Source organism: Oryctolagus cuniculus, chromosome 7, assembly GCF_051225735.1.
Source record: "Oryctolagus cuniculus isolate XC-2025 breed Fujian yellow rabbit chromosome 7, ASM5122573v1, whole genome shotgun sequence".
NCBI classification, from domain to species: domain Eukaryota; kingdom Metazoa; phylum Chordata; class Mammalia; order Lagomorpha; family Leporidae; genus Oryctolagus; species Oryctolagus cuniculus.
In genome coordinates, this window is record NC_142873.1 from 4,328,771 (window position 1) to 4,350,082 (window position 21,312).

General features: G+C 43.8%; 1 protein-coding gene across 8 annotated transcripts in view; it reads left to right on the forward strand.

The window, feature by feature from the left end:
- RABGAP1L (RAB GTPase activating protein 1 like) overlaps positions 1–21,312 on the forward strand; it is a 788,382-nt gene that overhangs the window by 448,249 nt on the left and 318,821 nt on the right. For all 8 annotated transcript variants that reach the window (XM_070077152.2, XM_070077147.2, XM_089299425.1 and 5 more), the window contains one exon: positions 20,666–20,779. In XM_070077152.2, coding sequence (XP_069933253.1) covers positions 20,666–20,779 — 114 coding nt within the window. The remainder of the gene's footprint in view (positions 1–20,665; positions 20,780–21,312) is intronic.

A 21,312-nucleotide genomic window follows, 5' to 3' on the forward strand; every position in this document is an offset into this window, starting at 1 on the left:
TGGCTCAGGGTGAGGCATGACCCCTCCAGAAAGCCTTTCATTGTTCTTTGTTCTTCTGCTGTTCTTACTTGGGTCACCGTTTTTGCCCCCCTCCCTTTTTTTTTTTTTTTTTTGGACAGGCACAGTTAGACAGTGAGAGAGACAGAGAGAAAGGTCTTCCTTCCATTGGTTCACCCCCCAAAATGACCGCTATGGCCGGCGCACTGCACTGATCCGAAGCCAGGAGCCAGGTGCTTCCTCCTGGTCTCCCATGTGGGTGCAGGGCCCAAGCACTTGGGCCATCCTCCACTGCCCTCCCGGGCCACAGCAGAGAGCTGGACTGGAAGAGGGGCAACCGGGACAGAATCCGGCACCCTGACCAGAAATAGAACCTGGGGTGCCAGTGCCACAGGCAGAGGATTAGCCTAGTGAGCCACAGTGCCAGCCCGTTTTCTCCTCTGATAGAGTCATTTATTTGGGAGCTATATTTTTCAGCCCCTGCTATATAAAGTGAGATGTGTTACTATGAGGTACCATCGTTAGTGGTTAGGAACTTACCTTTTAGTTAGGCAATAAGTTTTATAGAAGTATCTACCACTTGGTATTATAAGAACATAAAGGAGGAAGATTGGGGCTGGCATTGTTGTTTAGTGGGTAAAACTGCTGTCTGCAACACCAGCATTCTGTATGAACACCAGTTCGAGACCCAGCTGCTCCACTTCTGATCCAGCTCCCTGCTAATGCACCTGGGAAAGCAGCAGAAGATGGCCCAGGTGCTGGGGCCCGTGAATCTATGTGGGAGACCCAAAAGAAGCTCTTGGCTTCTGGCTTTTGACCAGCCCAGCTCTGGCCTTTGCATTTGGGGAGTGAACCAGAGGATGGAAGATTCTCTCTCTCTCTCTTTCATTCATTCATTTTCTCTCTCTCTCTCTCTCTCTGTAAAGTCTGCCTTTCAAATAAATAAATTTGTATAAAAACATAAAGGAGGAAGATATTTTTACTTGGGATCTTTAGGAAAGCAGTAGGAAGGAAATATGATGAGCTTTTATAAATGAACAAGATCTCGTTAGGAAAAAATAGGAAAAGTAGGGCCATCGAGTAGGGGAAGATGAACACAAGCTTTAGAGTTTCGACGAGCAGTGCAGCTTTGCAGAATGGGAGATGAGTCAGATGGAAGGAATAGTGCTTTTGCTATGATTTGAGGGTAACAGAACCATATTGAAAATGGATTTGTAATGCTACAGGGCAACAAAAATAGTGCTTTGTTGAAATAGTGATACTTACTGAAGGAGGAACACTTTAGGAATATGGTGACTTATTGAAATAGTCTAGTCATAAAGCGATAATATCCTGAACGAGGTAGGGTGCCCGAAAAGGTCTCATGTCCTAACTTACTCAAATTATGAACTGTTTAACACTTATGCCTAATTACCGTGCAACGTAAGGACAATTTAAAAAATGTACTTTGGTATCAGGCACTTGAAACTTTGGAAAAATGAAAGAGCTTCTGTTTCTAGAGCCTAAGTAAATAAGAGAGCCAAATAAATTCCTGGAACGAACCCACCTGCCATTCCCAATAACCAACAGATCGAGTTAAAGTCCCTTCTGCAAATGGCAGCAAGATGCAGGAGGTAGAAATGGAGTTACTTTTACAAGTTCTTAGTGTTTACAGATATTGTGTTTTCTTTCCCTTCGTTAGAAATTTGGACTTGAGAAATCCTCTCTTAACTCCTTGAGTATATTAGGAAAAAAATTACATAAAAACCTGTGGCCCAGTTGACATATAAATGAAGAACAAATGCATATGGTTTTTCAAAAGTGAGAAAGAGTTCAACCACAGACTGTGTAGACCTCTGATATTAAGAGCAGCAAAGAACTTGAGCCTAGTAAGTATCATGGTGCAGAGGTACAGTGAGCAGGAGCTTCCTGCTTCTTGCCTAACCCTGAGATCAGTCTACTCTTCAAGGCTTTTTAGCGAGGAAAAAGTTAACATGTAAACTAAGACGAATACCTGAGATGTCTAAAATATCATATTTGATATAATTTGCTTCCAGCAGGTTTTTGAACACATTAATTATGTGATTCATCTTGTCACTTTAATAAGATTGATTTTAAAATAGTGCAGCATTTGAATGTACAACCCCTTTGTGAATGTAAGAGGTCGTTAGAAGTTCACGAAAGGGCTTTGGCCTAGTCATTAAGTTGCCTGTTAGGAGACCGCAGCCCTGGGCTTGGTACACTGTTCAGCTCCCGGCTCCAGCTTCCTGCTACTCCAGACCCTGGAGACAGCAGTCACGACTCAGCTGATTGTTCTCTTGCCACCCTGGGGGAAACTTGCATTGATTTACCCTCTATTGGCTTTGCTCCCAGCCAGGGCGTTTGGGGCATGAATCAGTGGGTGGAGGGAGCACTCTCTCTCCCCTACCTCAAATTAAAAAGAAAAAAAATTGTTGAAAAACTTATGCATAGATTTCAAGAAACTTTTACTCCAAAATAATCTCTGTTTGGGGCTAGGGGAAGGTAAAGAGAGCTTCCTGGTTTGCTCTCCAAATGCTCACAATGGCTAGGGCTGAGCCGAACCAAGCTGAAGCTAGGAAAAGAAACTCAGACCATTTCTCCCGGGGGTGGCGGCACCGTGCTGCCTGCAGAGTGGCCATTAGCGGGCAGCTGCAGTCAGGAGCGGAGCCCGGCCTGAATCCAAGCATTCCAAGTGGGAACATGGTCGTCCCAGCCGTATACTACCTGCCAGGCCAGACACTAGTTTTTTTGGTTATTTTGGATGAATACTATAGTGGTAGGATTTCTAACAAATCTGTTTAAAGATGGAGATCTAGTTTTTTTGTTTTTCCTGCAATTTATATCATATCTGTAATTGTTTTCATATTTGGTGTTAGAAATAAGGCCTTTTGTTATGTAATTAGCTATGAAATTTTGCGTCAGAAACCTATGTGTCTTTCATCTTTGGTTTGGAGCAAATTATTTGGTTTTGCTGCTGCTTTTGACTAAATGATGTTGGAAAATAATTTAAAATTGCAAGCAGAAGTTAGAAAACTTCAGTCTCTCCATCATGGGGCGTAAATGCTTATCCTGCTATCTCCTATTATTCTGATTTACTCAGCATTCGTTTCCTAAGTGCCTACGAAGTCTCAGGCGCCAGGGAGACACAGGTAAATAAAAACTGATCTTGATCCACCTCAAGATGGCAATCAAGTGGGTGAGGTACATAGACAGAAATGCCATTAATTAAAATAGCAAATTGAATCAAAAGATGGGAGAGCAGGCTCTCTGTCTCCCTTTCACTAACTTTCAAATAAAATGAGAGTAAATAAGTGTTTAAACTCAAGAAGTCATATAAATTAAAACAGTCTGTTACGCCCAGTTCAGTTGTCCCCAAAGACCACCAAGGAGCTGATACCGCTGTAAAGCGCACCAGAGTTTTATTGCAGGTCCGGGCCTGGACTCTCAATCAACACCGACGCAGCGGGTCTGAATTGAGAGCCCCGACCCTTCAGTTAACAGGGTTTTTATAGGTTTCTTTTTTTTTTTTTTTTTTTTGACAGGCAGAGTGGACAGTGAGAGAGAGAGAGAGAGAGAGAGAGAGAAAGGTCTTCCTTTTTGTGGGCAGCAGGGCCCGTCTCCCGCAACATGGCGAAATAAGTACTGAGACTACCGAGACTAGACTAGACTACTGAGACTATTGAGACTAACTCTACGCGCCTGAGCTCCCACCATATGGCGCTGAGAGGGAGTAAACAAATCTGACACAGCTGCTTCCTCAATTAGCTGATTCCTGATCCAACCTCTGATTGGAGGAGAACAGCGTGCTCAGCACGTGGGCAGCAGAGCACGGATTGGTGGGAGAGGACGATAAAGGCGAGATGGGGGGGGGGGGGATTTGCTTATTCACCGCGAGGCGCTGCAGACATCTCACACCATACGCCGAAAGAATAACAAGAATGCGGACACACACCAAGTGGAATGCGGTTATAATGCAGTTAGCACAGGAGCAAACTTGAGCGCACAACCCAGAGTCATTCGCTTAAACAACCACGTCCGGTGTCGTTCTCCCGCCAGCCCATGGAGGAGCGACACCTTTTGCCGTTGGTTCACCCTCCAATGGCCGCCGCGGCTGGTGCACTGCGCTGATCCGAAACCAGGAGCCAGGTGCTTCTCCTGGTCTCCCATGGGGTGCAGGACCCAAGTACTTGGGCCATCCTCCACTGCACTCCCTGGCCACAGCAGAGAGCTGGCCTGGAAGAGGAGCAACCGGGACAGAATCCGGCGCCCCAACCGGGACTAGAACCTGGTGTGCCGGCGCCGCTAGGCGGAGGATTAGCCTAGTGAGCCGCGGCGCCGGCCTATAGGGTTTTCAGAGACATTCGATACATCATGGTACCATTTAGCAAATCATCTCATCCTGAGGGAAATTCAAAGGACATCTCCTAGAATTGATTAGTGCATCCAGTGGCGGGAACGGACCTACTAAAGGTGGTTGGATGCTTTGGGGTTGATGCCTTTTGAATTGATTGGCTGAAGCATAGTGTCCGAGCTGATGGGCTGTAGGTACTGAACTGCAGGGTCTCAGGTAGCTATTAATGACCTTATCTGCCCTGAGAAGACACCAGGAACTCTGGGTATTTCTCTGTTATCTGCTAATCAGCTGTTGCTAGGAGAGTTTATCACAAGGGGAGTTCATTTATTTACTTTTAGGAACTTCTGGATTAGGGTTCAGGGCCTGGTCAGGCCCAAGTTACAAGATGGAGGCCTAATTTAAAATAGTTACACCTTGATCCAGGCTCAGGTCTCACATTCTCCCCTCCTACTGGTAACTATGGGGACCAATGATGGTCCCCTTCTGCCCACTCTAGTGGCCTGCTCGTCTAGGGGCTAGTATTGAGATTGCAGGACCATCAACTGTACAGTGCTGACCCTTGCCTTCTAGTAAGGGTCTGTAACAAAGGACAGAAAGATGCTGTCTAAGACAAATAGAAACTGATAGAAGGGGCTTTAAGGCCTTGGCCGCTATGAGACCCAGACCTATTTATCCTTTTACATGGGTACATCCTAAGAGAGGTGCGAACCTCTTTGGGGAGGCACCCTGTTGACTTCCATTGCCTAGCTGGCCTGGGAGGGAGCTGGCCAGGTAAAGGCAGGCGGCATCCCTAACAGGAAACTTACAGTTCTGCCTGCAGTGTTGACCCTACTTGGCCGTCCCCTCAGCAGTGGTGGTTACTTTGGAAGCCGGGCCAAGTGAAGTTTTCCAGCTGAGAGCCGACAAGATCTGTGGCTCCGACCTGGTCATCCTTCCACTCCAGGTCCATTTCAGTCATCTAGCTCTTGGCTGGCAGAGCTGCCAGGGCTCTTCATGAGCTGACTTCTGCGGAAACCCTGAATTTCCACGTCGAAAACCAATGCAGTGGACTGGCCTGTTGGGTCTCCTTGATGGCAGATCACTGTACGGAGCAGCCTTTAATAGGCCTGCCACCTACCTTTACATTGCTTCTGAGGCCTGGCTTTATTTTTCCTCATGTTCTTTGTTAAAGCAGACCAGAGGATGCAAGCCAAGAGGATGCTTAAGTCCCGTCTCTAATCCTTGTAGCCTAAACTAGAAGTTTACAGTCACAGGCACGTTCTGATAGTTTTTATTTTGATGCAGACAATGCCCATGAGGAAAGCTATGTCCTCACTTTAAACTTTGTTTTTTGTTTGGTCTGAAAGGGAGGTTTTGCCTGTTTACTGTGCCCATGGCGAAGTAAGCCTAGTTGTGAAATTATAATTTAAGCTCTCCTTTTGGCTATTCTGTTATTACAGAAAATGTTAGCCATCTCTTTTATAAGATCTAAACATCAAACTGTACATCCACAGAGTTTTTCAGAATAGTTATTCTCCCATCTTAAAAAGAACAGAGAAATGAGGGAGCAAGTCCCAGATCGTTTGCTGACAATAGCAATATTAAATGAAAACTTAGCAAGTGATTTTAACCATCAGATAACAATTTAGGGAAACATTTACCTGAAGGTCTAATGCCTTCTACAAATTTTAAGAATACTTGTATTTGGAGACATCTCTTAAATATCCAACATGGTGTAGCTAGTTTAACTAGCAAACTCAAGCACAAACATAGAAATGATTTTAGTTTCTTTTAACCAACAGATTTAAAACATCTGATACAGAGATTCAGGTCACACGAATCAAAATGTATCTTTGATTAATTTTGGCAGTTTAAATTTATGAATGGAAGGGGAGAGGGAGTGGGAAAGGGGAGGGTTGCGGGTGGGAGGGACGTTATGGGGGGAAGCCATTGTAATCCATATTCTGTACTTTGGAAATTTATATTCATTAAATAAAAGTTTAAAAAAAAAAGAAACAAAAGAGAAAGAGAAAAAAAAAGCTGAAAAGGAAAAAATCTAAAAAATTTAATAAAAAGAAATTCACTTTTTTCTTAAAAAAATATTGTCGCTCCCCCTCTTCGTGGAGGAACGACACAGGACCCTGCGCTGTTCTTTCGTCTGCTCGGCCCTCCCCGGGTTTGCTGCTGGTTCTTCCCGGGTTGGCTACTGTCCCTTCCACCTCCGTGGAAGGGCAGTTCCCCCTGGCCGCATTCCCCACTTCCGCAGGGGAGCGGCACACCGCCGGCCGGTTCTCTCGGGGGCTGCACGGGTGTTCCTTCAGCTAGATGTTCCCCATAGATGTTCCTGGTGCATGCCGTCTCTCTCCTCCTTTATAGTCCTCCTCCGCCAATCCCAACTCGGCTGAGTACGCTGCTCTCCAATCAGGAGCAAGTCCTACAGTTAATTGGTTGAACTGGAGGCAGCTGTGCGGAAGCTGTTTACTTCTCTCCCAGCGCCATATTGTGGGAGAGCAGATGCATAGAATAAGTCCTAATTCGAGCAACTCAGTCTAGTCCGGATTGCTCCCCACAGATCCCCCTTTCTTTTTATTTTTTGGCGTTGATACGCGCCTGTCTTCGGTGTCCCGCAGCACACACTCTGCTGTACTTGCTAGAGTTGCCACAGGCTCTTACAAGTCCTATCAATCAGGAAAACCGAATCCGGGTCCTCTCTTCGCCATGTTGTGAGGAGGTTTCTAGGCGCTGATGCGTGCCTGTGTTCGGTGCCCTGCAGCGCATGCTCTGCTCTGCCTGCAGGGGACTTACAAGACCTATCAGGCAAACCGAATCCAAGCCTTCTCATTGCCTTATTGTGGGGGAGACTTATTAGTGTTGGTTCGTGCCTATCTTCGGTGACCTGCAGCTCATGCTCTGGTCGAGCTTTGCTGGCGCTTACCGCCTTAAATCAGGCAGACCGAATCCAAGCCTCCTAATTGTTGCATTGTGGGGAAGCTTTACTGATGTTAATTCGTGCCTGTCTTCGGTGACCTGCGGCTAGCCGCCCAGGTACTCATCGCCTCACTAATCGGGCAGACCGAATCCAAGCCTTCTAATTGGCATGTTGAGGGGAGGCCTTATTTTTCTCTATTTCTCTATCTCCGGGCATTCCTACCTCTCCCATTTCACTTCTATCTTCCAGCATTCCCATTTCTCTTTTACTTCACTTCCAAACTTCTGTTTCTCTTATCCCCGCAGCTTCCCGGCACCTCGCTGCTTCAGCCCGCGCGCCTCTCTCATCTGCGCAGCTTCCCGGCTTTGCGCGGCTCGGCTTTGCGCGGCTCGGCTTTGCGCGCTCCGCGGTCTCCACGCTTAACCCTTTCGCGTCTGAACCACGGCCTACGCCAGCGTTCCCTTATCTATTCACGCCCCGTGCTCTCTCTGCACGCGGCGGCTTCCGCGAGTAACACAGCGTAGCTTGCGTCTCCACCACTAGGATTCAATCTAAGTTCCCCGGGCTAGCCTGGCGAATTCAACCCAGCGTACGTCTCCGCCCCACGGTTTGGCTTCCCGTCCTTTGCTCCCCGGGCTAATCAGACGGATCCCAACCTGGCTTACGTCTCAGCTTCTAGTTTCAACTTTTCGCCCCCTATTCCCGGGCTAACTTGAGAACCCCAAAGTGGCTTTCGTTTCCGCCTCGGCCTGCCCCCCGCGGCTTCAATTTCCCTAACATTTTTCTCTACCCGGTATGTTTCCCCAAGCTTTCTTCCAACGATACTCCTCCCTCATTTCTCCTGGCCTCTCCCCACAGTCCGCGTCCGAGTCTGTTTGTTCTAGCTTTCACTTTCGCTTTCGACCTTAGAGATTTCTCCCAGCTTCCCCCCGTAGTCCGAATCCGAGTCTATGCCTAGGCTTTCAATAGCTTCTTCCGGCTCCTTTTTCGTCCGGCTTTTCCCTAGGCTGTTTCGAGTCTATGCCTAGGCTTTCAATAGCTTCTTCCGGCTCCTTTTTCGTCCGGCTTTTCCCTAGGCTGTTTGCTAGTTTCTCTCTCCGGTATTTTCCCATTTCTTCCCGTTTCTTCCCTCCTAAGTTTGCTATCCGTCCTAGGTTTCCTATCCGAGCTAGGTTTCCTATCCGAGTCATTTCTTCCCTCCTAGGTTTCCTATCCGAGTCATTTCTTCCCTCCTAGGTTTCCTATCCGAGTCACGGCACCATTATGTCGCTCCCCCTCTTCGTGGGGGAACGACACTGAACCCTGCGCTGTTCTTTCGTCTGCTCGGCCCTCCCCGGGTTTGCTGCTGGTTCTTCCCGGGTTGGCTACTGTCCCTTCCACCTCCGTGGAAGGGCAGTTCCCCCTGGCCGCATTCCCCACTTCCGCAGGGGAGCGGCACACCGCCGGCCGGTTCTCTCGGGGGCTGCACGGGTGTTCCTTCAGCTAGATGTTCCCCATAGATGTTCCTGGTGCATGCCGTCTCTCTCCTCCTTTATAGTCCTCCTCCGCCAATCCCAACTCGGCTGAGTACGCTGCTCTCCAATCAGGAGCAAGTCCTACAGTTAATTGGTTGAACTGGAGGCAGCTGTGCGGAAGCTGTTTACTTCTCTCCCAGCGCCATATTGTGGGAGAGCAGATGCATAGAATAAGTCCTAATTCGAGCAACTCAGTCTAGTCCGGATTGCTCCCCACAAATATATCTTGGTTTTTGGTAAGTATCCTCATGGTTTATAGTTTCAATTGATAAATGCAAATATGTACCTTAAATATTAATTATTAATTTTATATTTTAGTTATGAGTTGTATATTGTTTGAGAACAATGACTTTTGCTAAAATATTAAATTACATATTTCATATATCACAAGGAACTGATATTTATGAGTGTGTGTATCTATGGAAGTAAAATAGGAAATAATTTCATATCTGTCTATCTTAATAAACATGTGACCAAGAAAAAAAAATTTATGAACAATCTTTTATCTATAAGCCAATTAAAATAAAGCTCTTAATAAACTTTTCCATATAGACATACAATCTGTATAACATATAACATAACACACAAGATGGAACAATAAAGCAGTTTTTGTCTTAGCCATTAAAATCTTTAACTTTTTTTTTGTAAATTACCAATTGATTCAAATTACTTTCTGCTCTTAGTAACCTCAGCTAACCATACTTTCTCTTAGTTGGTACCTGTAATACATTATTGACTTTATCTGTTTATAGAGCCATTCCAAAATACTGAATACAATAGAAGTGGCTGGAAAAAGTCCATCAGAACCTATACAAAACTGGGAATGACAGAAGACTTTAAATAGCCACGTTTAAACTTATTATAAACTCAACAGGAGGGACTTGCTTACTTTACACAGCATTTTGAAAGCATGTGTAGGATTTTACAAAGCATTTAACCCTTTTATGCCTTTAGGGCCCCCCCTCTTTGTTTTTTAAGATAACCATCATGTGTAGTAATACAAGATCATTAGACTTTTTAACTTTTAGACATTTATAGCAGTAGCATTTTATATTATTAAAACTTAAAGTTTATCACCACTTTACATTTCGACAGTACTTCTAATATAATCCAAATAGCCTGATTAGTTGGTGTCTCTACAAGATGAGAGACATGTTCTTCGACAATTTCCAAGGGCCAATTTGTATAAATTGTCAAAGTTTAAATGTTTGAAATTTCAGTTTTTTTTTTTTTGAATGACTGTCAAGGATGCCAAAAAGGCTCAAAATCCAAATATCTGGTTGAAATAAGATTTTTTTTAACATGATGACATAATATAGACCAAATTTTATCATTGTTACAAGGTGATTATTTAAATGCCTGAAAATAAACACATATTTAAATAACTCATAGCTCTTAATAAAAAACTTAGCTGTTTTTAAACAATTAGAATTTAACAGAGACATCAAGAGAACATAATAGATTACTTTAACTCATTGCTGTAACAGAGGATCAGATTTTGATTTTATGTCAAAGAAAAATAGACTAATAGTTTTGTAACCAAAAAAAAATTTTTTGGTAACATTCTGTGACTTCCTCACACCTTCTGCAACTTACTTAAAACTTTCTTTCCCATTCTAGAGTAAACTAGCCATTAAGATAAACAATTCTTACAAACCATGTCCTTCCTCTATTTAAACTCTCTTTTCTTTTTACACACCCCTTCAACTTACTTGAAGCATTCCATCATTTCCATTCTAGTCTAGAGTAAACTAGCCATCAGGATGAAGTCATTCTTACAAACCATGTCCTTTCTTTATTTAAAAAACTCTTTCCTTCTTAACCTTCCTTTTTAAGTGCATATTTTTATACTTATGATTTTTTTTATCTGCCAATTTTCTTGATTTACATTTTGGAACAACCTGTTAAAAATCTCCAAATTAAGGCAACATTTCTAAACAAGGCAACACATCGAATTTCAGCCTTAGTCTTCCAATAGTGGTAGGCACCCCATACCTGGGTGAAATCTTAATCAGCAAAACCCTGGTGCCTTTTCTGGCTTTCTCTGTTCTGGTGTGGAAGGACTCCACCCAGCCTGAGTCGTACAAACAGTAACAACAGGTATCCTTAGCCTCTGCTGGGTAGTAACTTAGCAAAGTCTGTCTCTAGGCCTCCAAACAGGCTTCGTCCTGTTTCTTCATATTCCTGGTGGCTGTGAGGGCCCTGTTTGGCATTGCTGCAGGCACAAGTTTAGCATCTCCGAGTTACATTTCTGTCAAGCATGGGGAGCACAGTCTTATAATACCAGTTGACCAGGGCTTCTAAGCTGTTTTCCCCGTGTGAGTGTTTCCATGAAGCTGATGAAGCAGGGAGTAGGCCAGGTAGTCTGGGACAAAAAGCATCTGTCAGGAAGAAGCCACCATCCGTCCCAGCAGTGAATAACAGCACCAATGCCGGCTCCCAGGCTGCTTCCAGGAGCCTTAGGCCCTCAGTTCGGTTTTAATGGCCTTTTCCCCTGTCTGGTAGAGGGAGGGGCCTCTCCTCCGAGGAAGGAGATGGGGAGGTGACGGTAGTGGGGCCTCTTGTGGCTCTCCCTGGAGAATGGGTGGAGAGGCTGTGGAAGTCCTGGTGGGCCCTTGATCTTTAGACTCAGGGCTGAGTCCAGGTCATAAGAATTTAGGGTTCAGGGCCTGGTCAGGCCCAAGTTACAAGATGGAGGCCTAATTTAAAATAGTTACACCTTGATCCAGGCTCAGGTCTCACAAGTCCTGCAGAACTCTTTCATTGTAATCTTTTGTCAAAGAGAGAAGAAAGTACGGGCAGCGATATACTTGTCTGAGTAGAGAAAGTGTTCTGATAAGAACAGCGCACAGTGAGCGCTTTCCATTTGTTCATAGCCAACTTGCAGAGTCAAACTGTTAGAGAGGGAGCATGGTCCCCGCAAGGCTGTCCTCACTTTGGACACCAGCTGTAAACTCGGGGAACTCACAAAGCTGCTTCCCACAGTGGCGGCGAATTCCAGGTAGAGAATGCAGACTGGAGCCAGCCAAGGGAAGATCAGAGAGATAAGACTTGCAGCTCTCTTTGTCCTCAGCCATGGAAGGCTTGTATGGTTGACCTTTCGCCTCCATTGAACTAACACTACGTGGTCCAAAGCCTCCATCCTAAGTCCCATTGTTAGACTGTTTAGTGGCCAAGGCCCCCTACAAAGACCTCCCACTGCGCATGACATTCATGGGCAAAGAGATTCCCTCCTAAGGCCAGATCTTTCTTTGGGTAAGGTTCATTCCTTGCTACACACCACCTGTTTCAGAAGATAGAAGCAGATGAGACCAAACTGAACAAAGCCTCACAAAACTGAGACTACACACACATTGCCACATAAATGGCTCCTTACTGCCCACAGGATTATGTTAAAATAATTTTTAATTCAAGATCACCTTTCCATATTCTGAATCCCAGCCATCTTATCCCTTTATGAATTCCATTCTGTGGTCATATCTCCCCGTCTTTGGAACCTCTGTTCACATAGTGTTAGCTGCCAATGTATTTTCTCCCAGCCTTTTGATTTTCTACCATTCTGGTGCCCATCTCCTGTGAAAGGCCACAGTTGCCACTTGAACCTTTTTGTGATCTCCTGCTCCACTGAATTCCAGTGAATTTCTATAGCTAATGTTGTCCATGTCCTGTTAATGTATATTTCCTTCCACTGGTATTTATATCTATGTCTTGTCTTTACAAGATTTTAGATCCTTGTAACTTAAGGACATTATAGACTATCTTAGACCCCCTCCCCTTTTAATAATTATTTATTTATTTGAAAGGCAGAGTTACAGAGAGAAAAGGAGAGACTCAGAGAGAGAGAGAGACAGAGAGAGAGAGAGAGAGATCATGCTTCCATTCACTGATTCACTCCCTAAATGGCTGTAACAGCCAGGGCTGGGCCAGGCTGAAGCCAGGATCCTGGAGGCCAGAGCTTTACCCCAGTCTCCCACATGGGTGCAGGGGCTCAAGCACTTGGACCATCCTCTGCTGCTTTCCCAGGTACATTAGCAGGGAGCCGGATCGGAAGTGGAGCAGCTGGGACTTGAACCAGCACACATATAGGATGCCGGTATTTCAGGAGGTGGCTTAACCCACCACGCCACAGCACCGGCCCTTCTTATATTTTTTGATCCTCCAAATCCTTTCACAAGTCATGCAAATAAGAAATAGTAAATCAGTGTTCGAATGGGAAGCTTTTATGTTGACATATACAACCAATAGTGCATTATTCAGATATATTAGGTATTTGATTTTATTAAAAATAATCTAAATAATACTAATTCCATAGGTAGCATTTCTCCGGGAAGGTTTGGGTCATTCTGGCAGGGCTCAGAGGATACCTACACATGTAAAGGTCAGCGCTGTGCCGGAAAATGTCAGAAGTCTTGCATTTGGCTCCCACCTCAGGGCTTTGGCTTTGACCTCTGACTGTCATAGGCTTCAAATACTTGTGCTCTCACTCAGACAGGTTCAGTCATCTTTTCTAAAATATTACCCTCTCTTCACTGTCTCTTTATCTTTTTGTATTTTTTCATAGTACTTTTTAAGCCAACTTATATGCTTCTTTATTTAATGTTTTTCTCCCCTATAGCTAGGGATACATGCCTGAGGGGCGGAGCCTTTGTCTTGCCAACAGTGAATCCTCCTACATCTAGGATAATGTCTGCTTCTTGGTGCCTACCCAGAAAAGTATTTCTTGAATATGTAAATGAATTCATACTGTACAGCAACTAGAAAGCTTAATTTTCAAATGCATATTTTATTTTTATGTCATTCAATTTAAGAAGATGTTGTTGAACTTTAAACATTTAAAACCGGAGCATTGAGGGTGGCTTTATGGCACACTGGGTTGATCTGCCACCTGCAGTGTCAGCATCCCATATGGGCACTGGTTCGAGTCCCCCTGCTCTACTTCAGTCCATCTCCTGACTAATGTGCCTGGAAAGATGCAGAAGATGGCCCAAGTCCTTGGGCCCCTGCACCCATGTGGGAGACTGGGAAGAAGCTCCTGGCTCCTGGCTTTGGCCCGGCCCAACCCTGGCCATCGTGGCCATTTGGGGAGTGAACCAGCTGTCTTTCCCTCCATGTCTCTCCCTCTCCTTCTGTCTCCCCCCTTCTCTCTGTAAGTCTGCCCTTCAAATAAATAAAATAAATCTTAAAAAAGAGCATCTAAGGTGACTGAATGATTATTAGAATGTTTCCTAAAATTACTAAAAACTTAGCTTACAAAAAGTTACTGGGTATGTTCATATATTAATAAAAATATAAGAGGTAAGATCATGTTAAAATAGTGATTGTTATCACCCACTGATTGTAGCAGTGGCATTCCTTAAAGTTTTTAAGAAAAATAATGAATTATTTTACAAGATGTTAAATATATACATAGAGCTTTTTTTAAAAAACAAATTTATGGGGGTTGGTATTGTGGTGTAGCCACCCCTACCGTTGCCAGCTTCCCATATAGACACTCATCTGTGTTCTGGCTGCTCCACTTCTGACCCCACTCCCTGCTATTGGCGTGGATTTAAGGCCGAGGATTAGCCTAGTGCGCCACGGCGCCGGCCCCTCAAAATAGTTTTTTTAAGGTGTTATCTATTTATATGAGAGGTAGAATTACAAAGAGAGGGAGAGACACAGAGAAAGGTCTTCCATCCACTGGTTCACTCCCCAGATGGCCACAACAGCGGCACTGGCATCCCATATGGGTGCTGGTTCAAGTCCTGGTTGCTCCTCTTCCAATCCCGCTCTCTGCTGTGGCCCGGGAAGGCAGTGGAAGATGACCCAAGTGCTTGGGCCCTGCACCTGCATGGGAGACCAGGAGGAAGCACCTGGCTCCTGGCTTCGGATCAGCGCAGCTCTGGCCGTTGTGGCCTTTTGGGGAGTAAACCAATGGCGGGAAGACCTTTGTCTCTCTCTCACTGTCTGTAATTCTACCTGTCAAATAAATAAATAAAATCTTAAAAAAATTTTTTGATACAAACTAATTACTTGTTTTAAAAAAGTGGAAAGCTAGAAGCATCTGACTTTGGGAAATCTCAGCATGGAGTTTAGTTAAGGTGCTCATTCTACCAAGCTGAAAGGTTATTGTTGCCTGTTGCTATGCATTCCAAAACTGTCGAGTGCTCCAGTCGAACCCTTATTTTGGGGCTGATGAGCAGTCAGCAGCCCTGAGAATTAAAGCATATCCAGTTATGGCACAGCATGCTTGATAGGTGTGTGGGGAGTCTCAAAGTAACCCCAGATCCAGTGGAGAGTTATTCCTGAGTCTGACCTAGATTCTGTAGGATCTCTCCGAAACCCAGGCTGTGCCCATGGGCTGCAGTGTCTCTAGTCTGCTGGTCCCAAGGGAATGTTCTGTTTTGTTCGGCTGCCTTCCTCTTCTGTGCTAGAAGTCCCTTCAGGTCGAGGCACCCATCATGAATATCGACTGGTCTATAAATACCTTCCTCCTCCCCGTCCTCACCTGCCTGTGGTTTGCCTTGCTGCTGCTCTCCCTTCAGGGGTTTCTTTCTGCACGAAGACGGAGCTGGCTTGTGCTCTTGACCTTTGGCTCTGGCTTTGATTCGTCGCATTTAGCAGCTTAGGTGTGCACCGCCTGCGCAGCAGCTTGCTCGCTGGATGACTTAGCCGAGGTTTATTTCTTTGCTTAGATCTTAGCACACTTACGATGAGGCCTCCCCCATTTCCAAGTTTTCAATCTTAGCACACTTATGTTGAGGCCTCCCCCATTTCCAAGTTTCAAAGATGCCAGTGACCCGCTCTTTTGTGTTACTGTTCCAGCTCATGATTGCAGTAGCAACTTTGAAACTGGACTATACTTTTCTGTTTTCTCCTTTCATTCTTCATCTTTGCGTCTGGGCAAACAGTAAGGTGCATACATGAGACCTACCACCCCAGACCCATCTGCTTTCAGGAACATGTGCGCGGGCGAGTTTGGGACAGACGTAGAACTGAAGGGGGCTCCCTGTGGGCATGTTGTTAAGGCCAGAATTTTCAAGCTCAATCTGCTGACTGATTATGACTAGAATGTTCTGTGTTCATATTTTTAATGGCACCAGCAGATTGGCATAGGGCTTATAAAGCTAAAAAAGAAAAGATGCAGCTTTTACTTTGAGTTTGGCCATGAAGTTTAGTGAGAAAAGATGCACTCATAGTTTTTTAAATCGGGCAAATCAAGGTACAGAGGAGGTGCCCATTTGTCAGAATATTACTTTTATATGACTTTTATGTAGTCATCTTCACTAAAATACCTACCTCATGCTTGCCAGCCCAGAGGTTATTTCACAAAGAAGTAACGGCTGTGGTCATCCACATTTGTCTTCCTAGTACTTGTTGGCACTGGAATGCTGCCTCTGTGTCTTTCTCATAAGCAAGTAAGTGATGCCTGTCTTCACACAGGAGTAAAAGAATTACAAACGTGTCAGGGTGCATAAGTTGTACTGGGGAGACGGCTCCTGCAGCGCTCTTGATAGCAGCCTCTGAACTGAACTGCTTTAGAATGATCAAAAGTTAATCAAGCTGCTTATCAGTACCTCTTACAGTTGGTTTTATACTGATCTTCCACAAACTCAATTATATCTTCTGTTAGACCATGGATTTTATCTGGAAGAGACCACGATCTTTTGTGAGGACAAGTTTAGACTCATGATGTAATGGTTTGAAGATTCAAGAGAATCCGTGAAAGGTGGTTTAGTTTCTGCATGCTGGTGTTTCACAGTGTAGAGTTTGGGGGAATAAAAGCTTTTCAGACCTTATTGCAAACCTCTCCCTGTTCTGTAGTCTGAGTCAGTTTCTTGCATGGCCCCAGCTGCCTAAGGCAGGAGAAAGGATGGTGTCAAGGACTTTGCCTACAAGTTACTTTCTTAGTGGTGATGGTTCAGAAGGAGGCTTGTAGCTGTGACAGTAGCCTTTGTCCTCTTAATAACCATGACTCCAACCCTTCTCTGTTACTTAAAAGCTGAATTCTAAAGTAATGATGGAATTGGCAGCTGCTCTGGCGAATTTAGGTTTTGTCCTACTCTCCCCTTTCCTTTCTCCTTTGGGGTATCTTTGCATATGCCTTGCTCTGTTGTGTGGGCTCTGCGTACAGCTTGGGTCACAGTATGAGTTACTCAGAATGGTATTGTATTGATATAACTGTCCACTTGTGCTTTAACAAATGGATTAATAGAAACAAGAATAATTTGAAATAGATAAGATACATAATAGAAAATTAAAAACAATGTGTACAGGTATTTATCATCATGCTGTAAATCTTTAGGAGAACTGGTTTCATAAGTACAGTGATTATGATAGCCAAAGAAAAATAATTGTGTATTACTTGAAGTGTACAAATACAGAAGGATGTCTAAAGTATATGTTCACCAAAAATTTAGTCAAATAATGATTTTTAAGGAAGGGGAATAATAAAGTTAATAATTGTGAGTAATAATATTTCACAGTACTTAGATTAGGCAGCATTTTAAGCAGCTTACATACTTGTTTACCTTAAATGAAACATACTTTTCCTGTTATCATCCCACGTTATAGGCAAGGAAACAAGTTTAGCAATACTAAGTCGCTTGTCCAAGACGCTGGAGGTATTCAGCAAGGAAAGGGAAGATCGTCAATGAGTTTGGCTCCAGAGTTGCCGAGCCACTGTTTTGGGTTCTGTGGCACGCAGTGGGAATGCATCTACTGAGAAGTGAATTGTGGGTCCAGTTGTGAGTCGCGGCAGTGGGGAGGGTGCTGCCCAGGAAGGAGTGGCTCTTCCCTTGTCTCGTTTCGGAGTTGATTGGCAAGGCCTAGGGAGCTCCTGCTGATGGGAGCCTTCCAAGAAAACGACCTCATTTCAGCGTTGGTTGTAGCCATACAGAAATATAATACTTCCACATGAAATCTTTTAACTTAGTACACTGCAATGATGAATTTTTTGGCCTTTTTTTTTTTTTGTCCTTCCTCTCTTCTTATTTTATTTCTGGTTAAAATTAACTAGTACAAGTGGAATAAATTTAAAAAGGAAAAAATATCAGTGTAGGTTCTCCTTTAATAGAGGGTTAGGCTTTATCCCTCCCTGACTCACGTAACTGTTGAATGAGTGAGAGAGAGTGATTTTGGAGGATTAGATGTGATTTCCTGATACTGTTTCTACTCTCAAGTGTTTGGAAACTTGAGAACTTTTTTTTTTTTAACTTTAGCTTTTACCTGGAACATAGTTGTTGTTCCTTAGAGTATTCGCTACTCTAACACACAATGTTATTCCTATTAGTCAGCTTATTATAACTCTCAGCCTTCATGTGTGTGAGACGGATGAGTGAACACTGTGGCAAAGTTGATTAATTAGTCTATAAAGTGAAGTGTCAGAAATCACTCTCTTAGCCAACTGAAAGCAACATATCTAAGAAGACTCTAGAAACACACAAGTGAGAAAGCATTTAGAAGTAATCATAGGAAAGAAAATTTAAGGAAGTAAAAGTTGATGATTTTGTTTTCATCCTTTTTTAATTTTAATTTTTTTCTATCTAATTGAAAGAGCGAGAGCGATATCGTTAGAGAGAGAGCGAGATTGATAGAGCGAGAGAGAGCCAGCGTGTGTGGTGGCGGCGGCAGCGGCCGACAGACAAACAGGGATAGGAATTTCCCACGTGCTGGTTCGCTCCCCAAAGGTGTGCGACTTCCAGGGCTGGGCCAGAAGAAGCCAAGAGTGCAGAACTGCATTGCTGTCTCCCACGTGGGTGTCTGGGGCCCAGGTACTCGCGACATCATCTGCTGCCTCCCAGGGTGCACTGGCAGGAAACTGAGTTGAAAGTAGTACGGAAACACAAAGCCTGCTTCTCCAGTGTGGACGCAGGTGCTGAAATGAGAGACTGAACTGTTGCTCCATGATGTCCCCCAGCCCTGTGTCTCAAACCAGGAAGATGCAGTACACACAGGGAAACAATCACTCCTGATTCTGCAAATAGACTAATTTACTTTCTAGAATTTTTTAAAATTTTATCAATCTCCGATTGACACCGATGGTACTATTTAGACACAACATCAGCTAAATATGTAAGCGATTTCTTGAGAATATAGTCTAAGGACTTTTCTGTTAACATTCAGAAAAACACAGAATGTCTTGTGAGCCACTGGACATGCTCCCTGAAACAGTTCAGTAATGGCAGTAGTAACTCTGTCATTGATCATCTTTTCAAGAAGTTACTAAGTGCAGCCAATTTGTGTTTGAAAAAGAATTCTTCTATTGGAAAAAGCCTAGGCAGTGAAATTTTGGTCCACCTGGTTACCAGATTTTCATATTTAGACTCCAGGTCAGATTAAATAAATATTCTGCAGTCTCCCTCGTTCACCATCCTACCTACCCCCCAGTATTCTTTGTCTTTTACCTTAGCAAATTTAAACTTTCTGGTGTCCTTTTATTTAAATGTGGTAATTTTTTTAAAAAATTCCATTTTTATTCACCTTTAGCATTTTATTACAAGTGTAAACTCTCGGACTCTGGGCTGATATGTAATGTGTTTGATGTTCGCGGGCAACTTGGGAACTTTTCCATTCACTTCCTTTCTTTCTCTACATGACATAAGACCTAATTACCACCCAGCATGAAACAGCCCCTGAAGTGAAAAAGGCCAGCAAGAGAGGGTACTGACTTCACTTAGTTCATCAACTGCCCCATTCTTCTTCTGTACTTCCCAGCTATAAAGAGAAAGGGAAATAACATTCATCAAAGAAACTCATAGACTGAATATTTCTTTCTTTATTTGAGAGTGAAAGAGCAGATTTGTTCAAATCTTTATGGAGGCAAGATGTTAAATAATAGTTTTAATTTGCAATTAGTAGTCTTTGATGCTTCTTTGAATTGTGTAAAATATTTTCATCATAAGGGTTGCTGAAAGACCCATCCTGTTTTCTTGACATTTAAACAGATAAACAAAATTTCCAAGAATAAAGTGAAATCAAGTGGATGACTAATAGTTTTTATAAAGCTTAGAATTTTACTCAGTTTTGAGCTTCTGTTTCCAGAATCTGTCATAAAAAAATCTTGAGGTTTGTCTTAAGGCATATGTTATCTTAGCAGAGTAGCCTGTAGGGATTTTTTGTTTGTTTTTAAAATTTTGTGGAATATTTGAAGCATTTGACCTAGCAAGGCTGAAGCAATGATAGTATTTTCCTTTTTATGTGACTGTGGTCTGAGTTTTTATGTATCAGATAGCCAAAGGTTTAGTAATTAGTAATTAGTAATTAGTGCCGTATTGGGCAGGTGTGGAGAAGCACGCACTCTGCTGCGGTTTCGAGTCCCTATTGGTAGTGGGAGCACTAGAATCAGAATCAGGAACGCGTGTCCTTTGTCCTAGTTCCTTCTCTGGGAATCTGTCCTTGAACATTATATGCAGGGTTTATGTATGGAAAAGTTTCCTCTGGTGCTGTTTGTTATACAAATAGGAAAACATGCAAAAAAGTCATTACTAGGAGAATGTTAAGTAAGTTTTTGATATATTTATAGCCAGACAGTCTTTGTTCTTTTTAGCAACTGCTCCTAAAGAGAAAGAGACGCATTTGCATGTCTTGATGAGGAACACTCTATACTTTATTGCATTAGTGACAGGAACAGACTGCTTGGTTCTGTGGAGATGTGTGTGTGAGGTTCCCTTCCTCTCTGCCCCGCCCCCCACGTGAGCACTCGTGCTCACCCTTCCACCTAGAGGTAGATGGGTGAAGGCACCAAAGAGACCACTGGTAACCTCTCTGGGAGGTGGGAATATGGGTACAGGGTAGAAGGCACGTTTCTTTTGAGTTATTTTTTCTGTATTATTCGATTGTTTTTACTGTGTGCTCTTTTTTCATCATAGAGGAGAAACTGTACACTAATCACCGAGTCTTTTCCCCCTGTAGGACTCAGCCCAGGAGAGCGTCATCACTCGAGACATCCACCGCACGTTTCCCGCGCATGATTACTTTAAAGATACTGGAGGAGACGGTCAGGAATCGCTGTACAAAATCTGCAAGGTAGGGCCCTCACCTTGCAGATTGTTAGGTTTTTTTCTGTCTTTGTTTCTTATTTGTGCTATCCTGTGTTCTCTGGGTCACTCATACGCTTTCAAAAGATCCTCAGTACTGAGGCTACGGGATGACGTATAGGCTGTGTATCCTGCCTGTCTGTGAGGGTGAGGCACAGTGTGGCTTCAGACACCCCTGATAGCGGGAAAAGAATCGAGGGTTCTCTTCAGCTGTGCTAAAAAACTTACAGGGGTTCCAGATGCGTCTGCCCTTCTACCAAGGTGACGTGTCGCTTGTCTCAGTTTTTGACATTAGGCGAGCATAAGAAGTGGTGTGGGGCCAGTTGCTGAATCTGACAAGGTCTCTGACGTTGCTGATATTCTCTGACTTAGGCTGCATCATACATCTTGTGTAGCCCTTATATCCCATTCTGTACCTTTCTTCCTCGTTATTAGTGGGTCTGGAAAGGAGCTGTTCCGTGATATTCAATCAGTGTGCTTTGCTTTGGATACAAAAGATTCTGTGTCAGCGAAGAAGAGCCT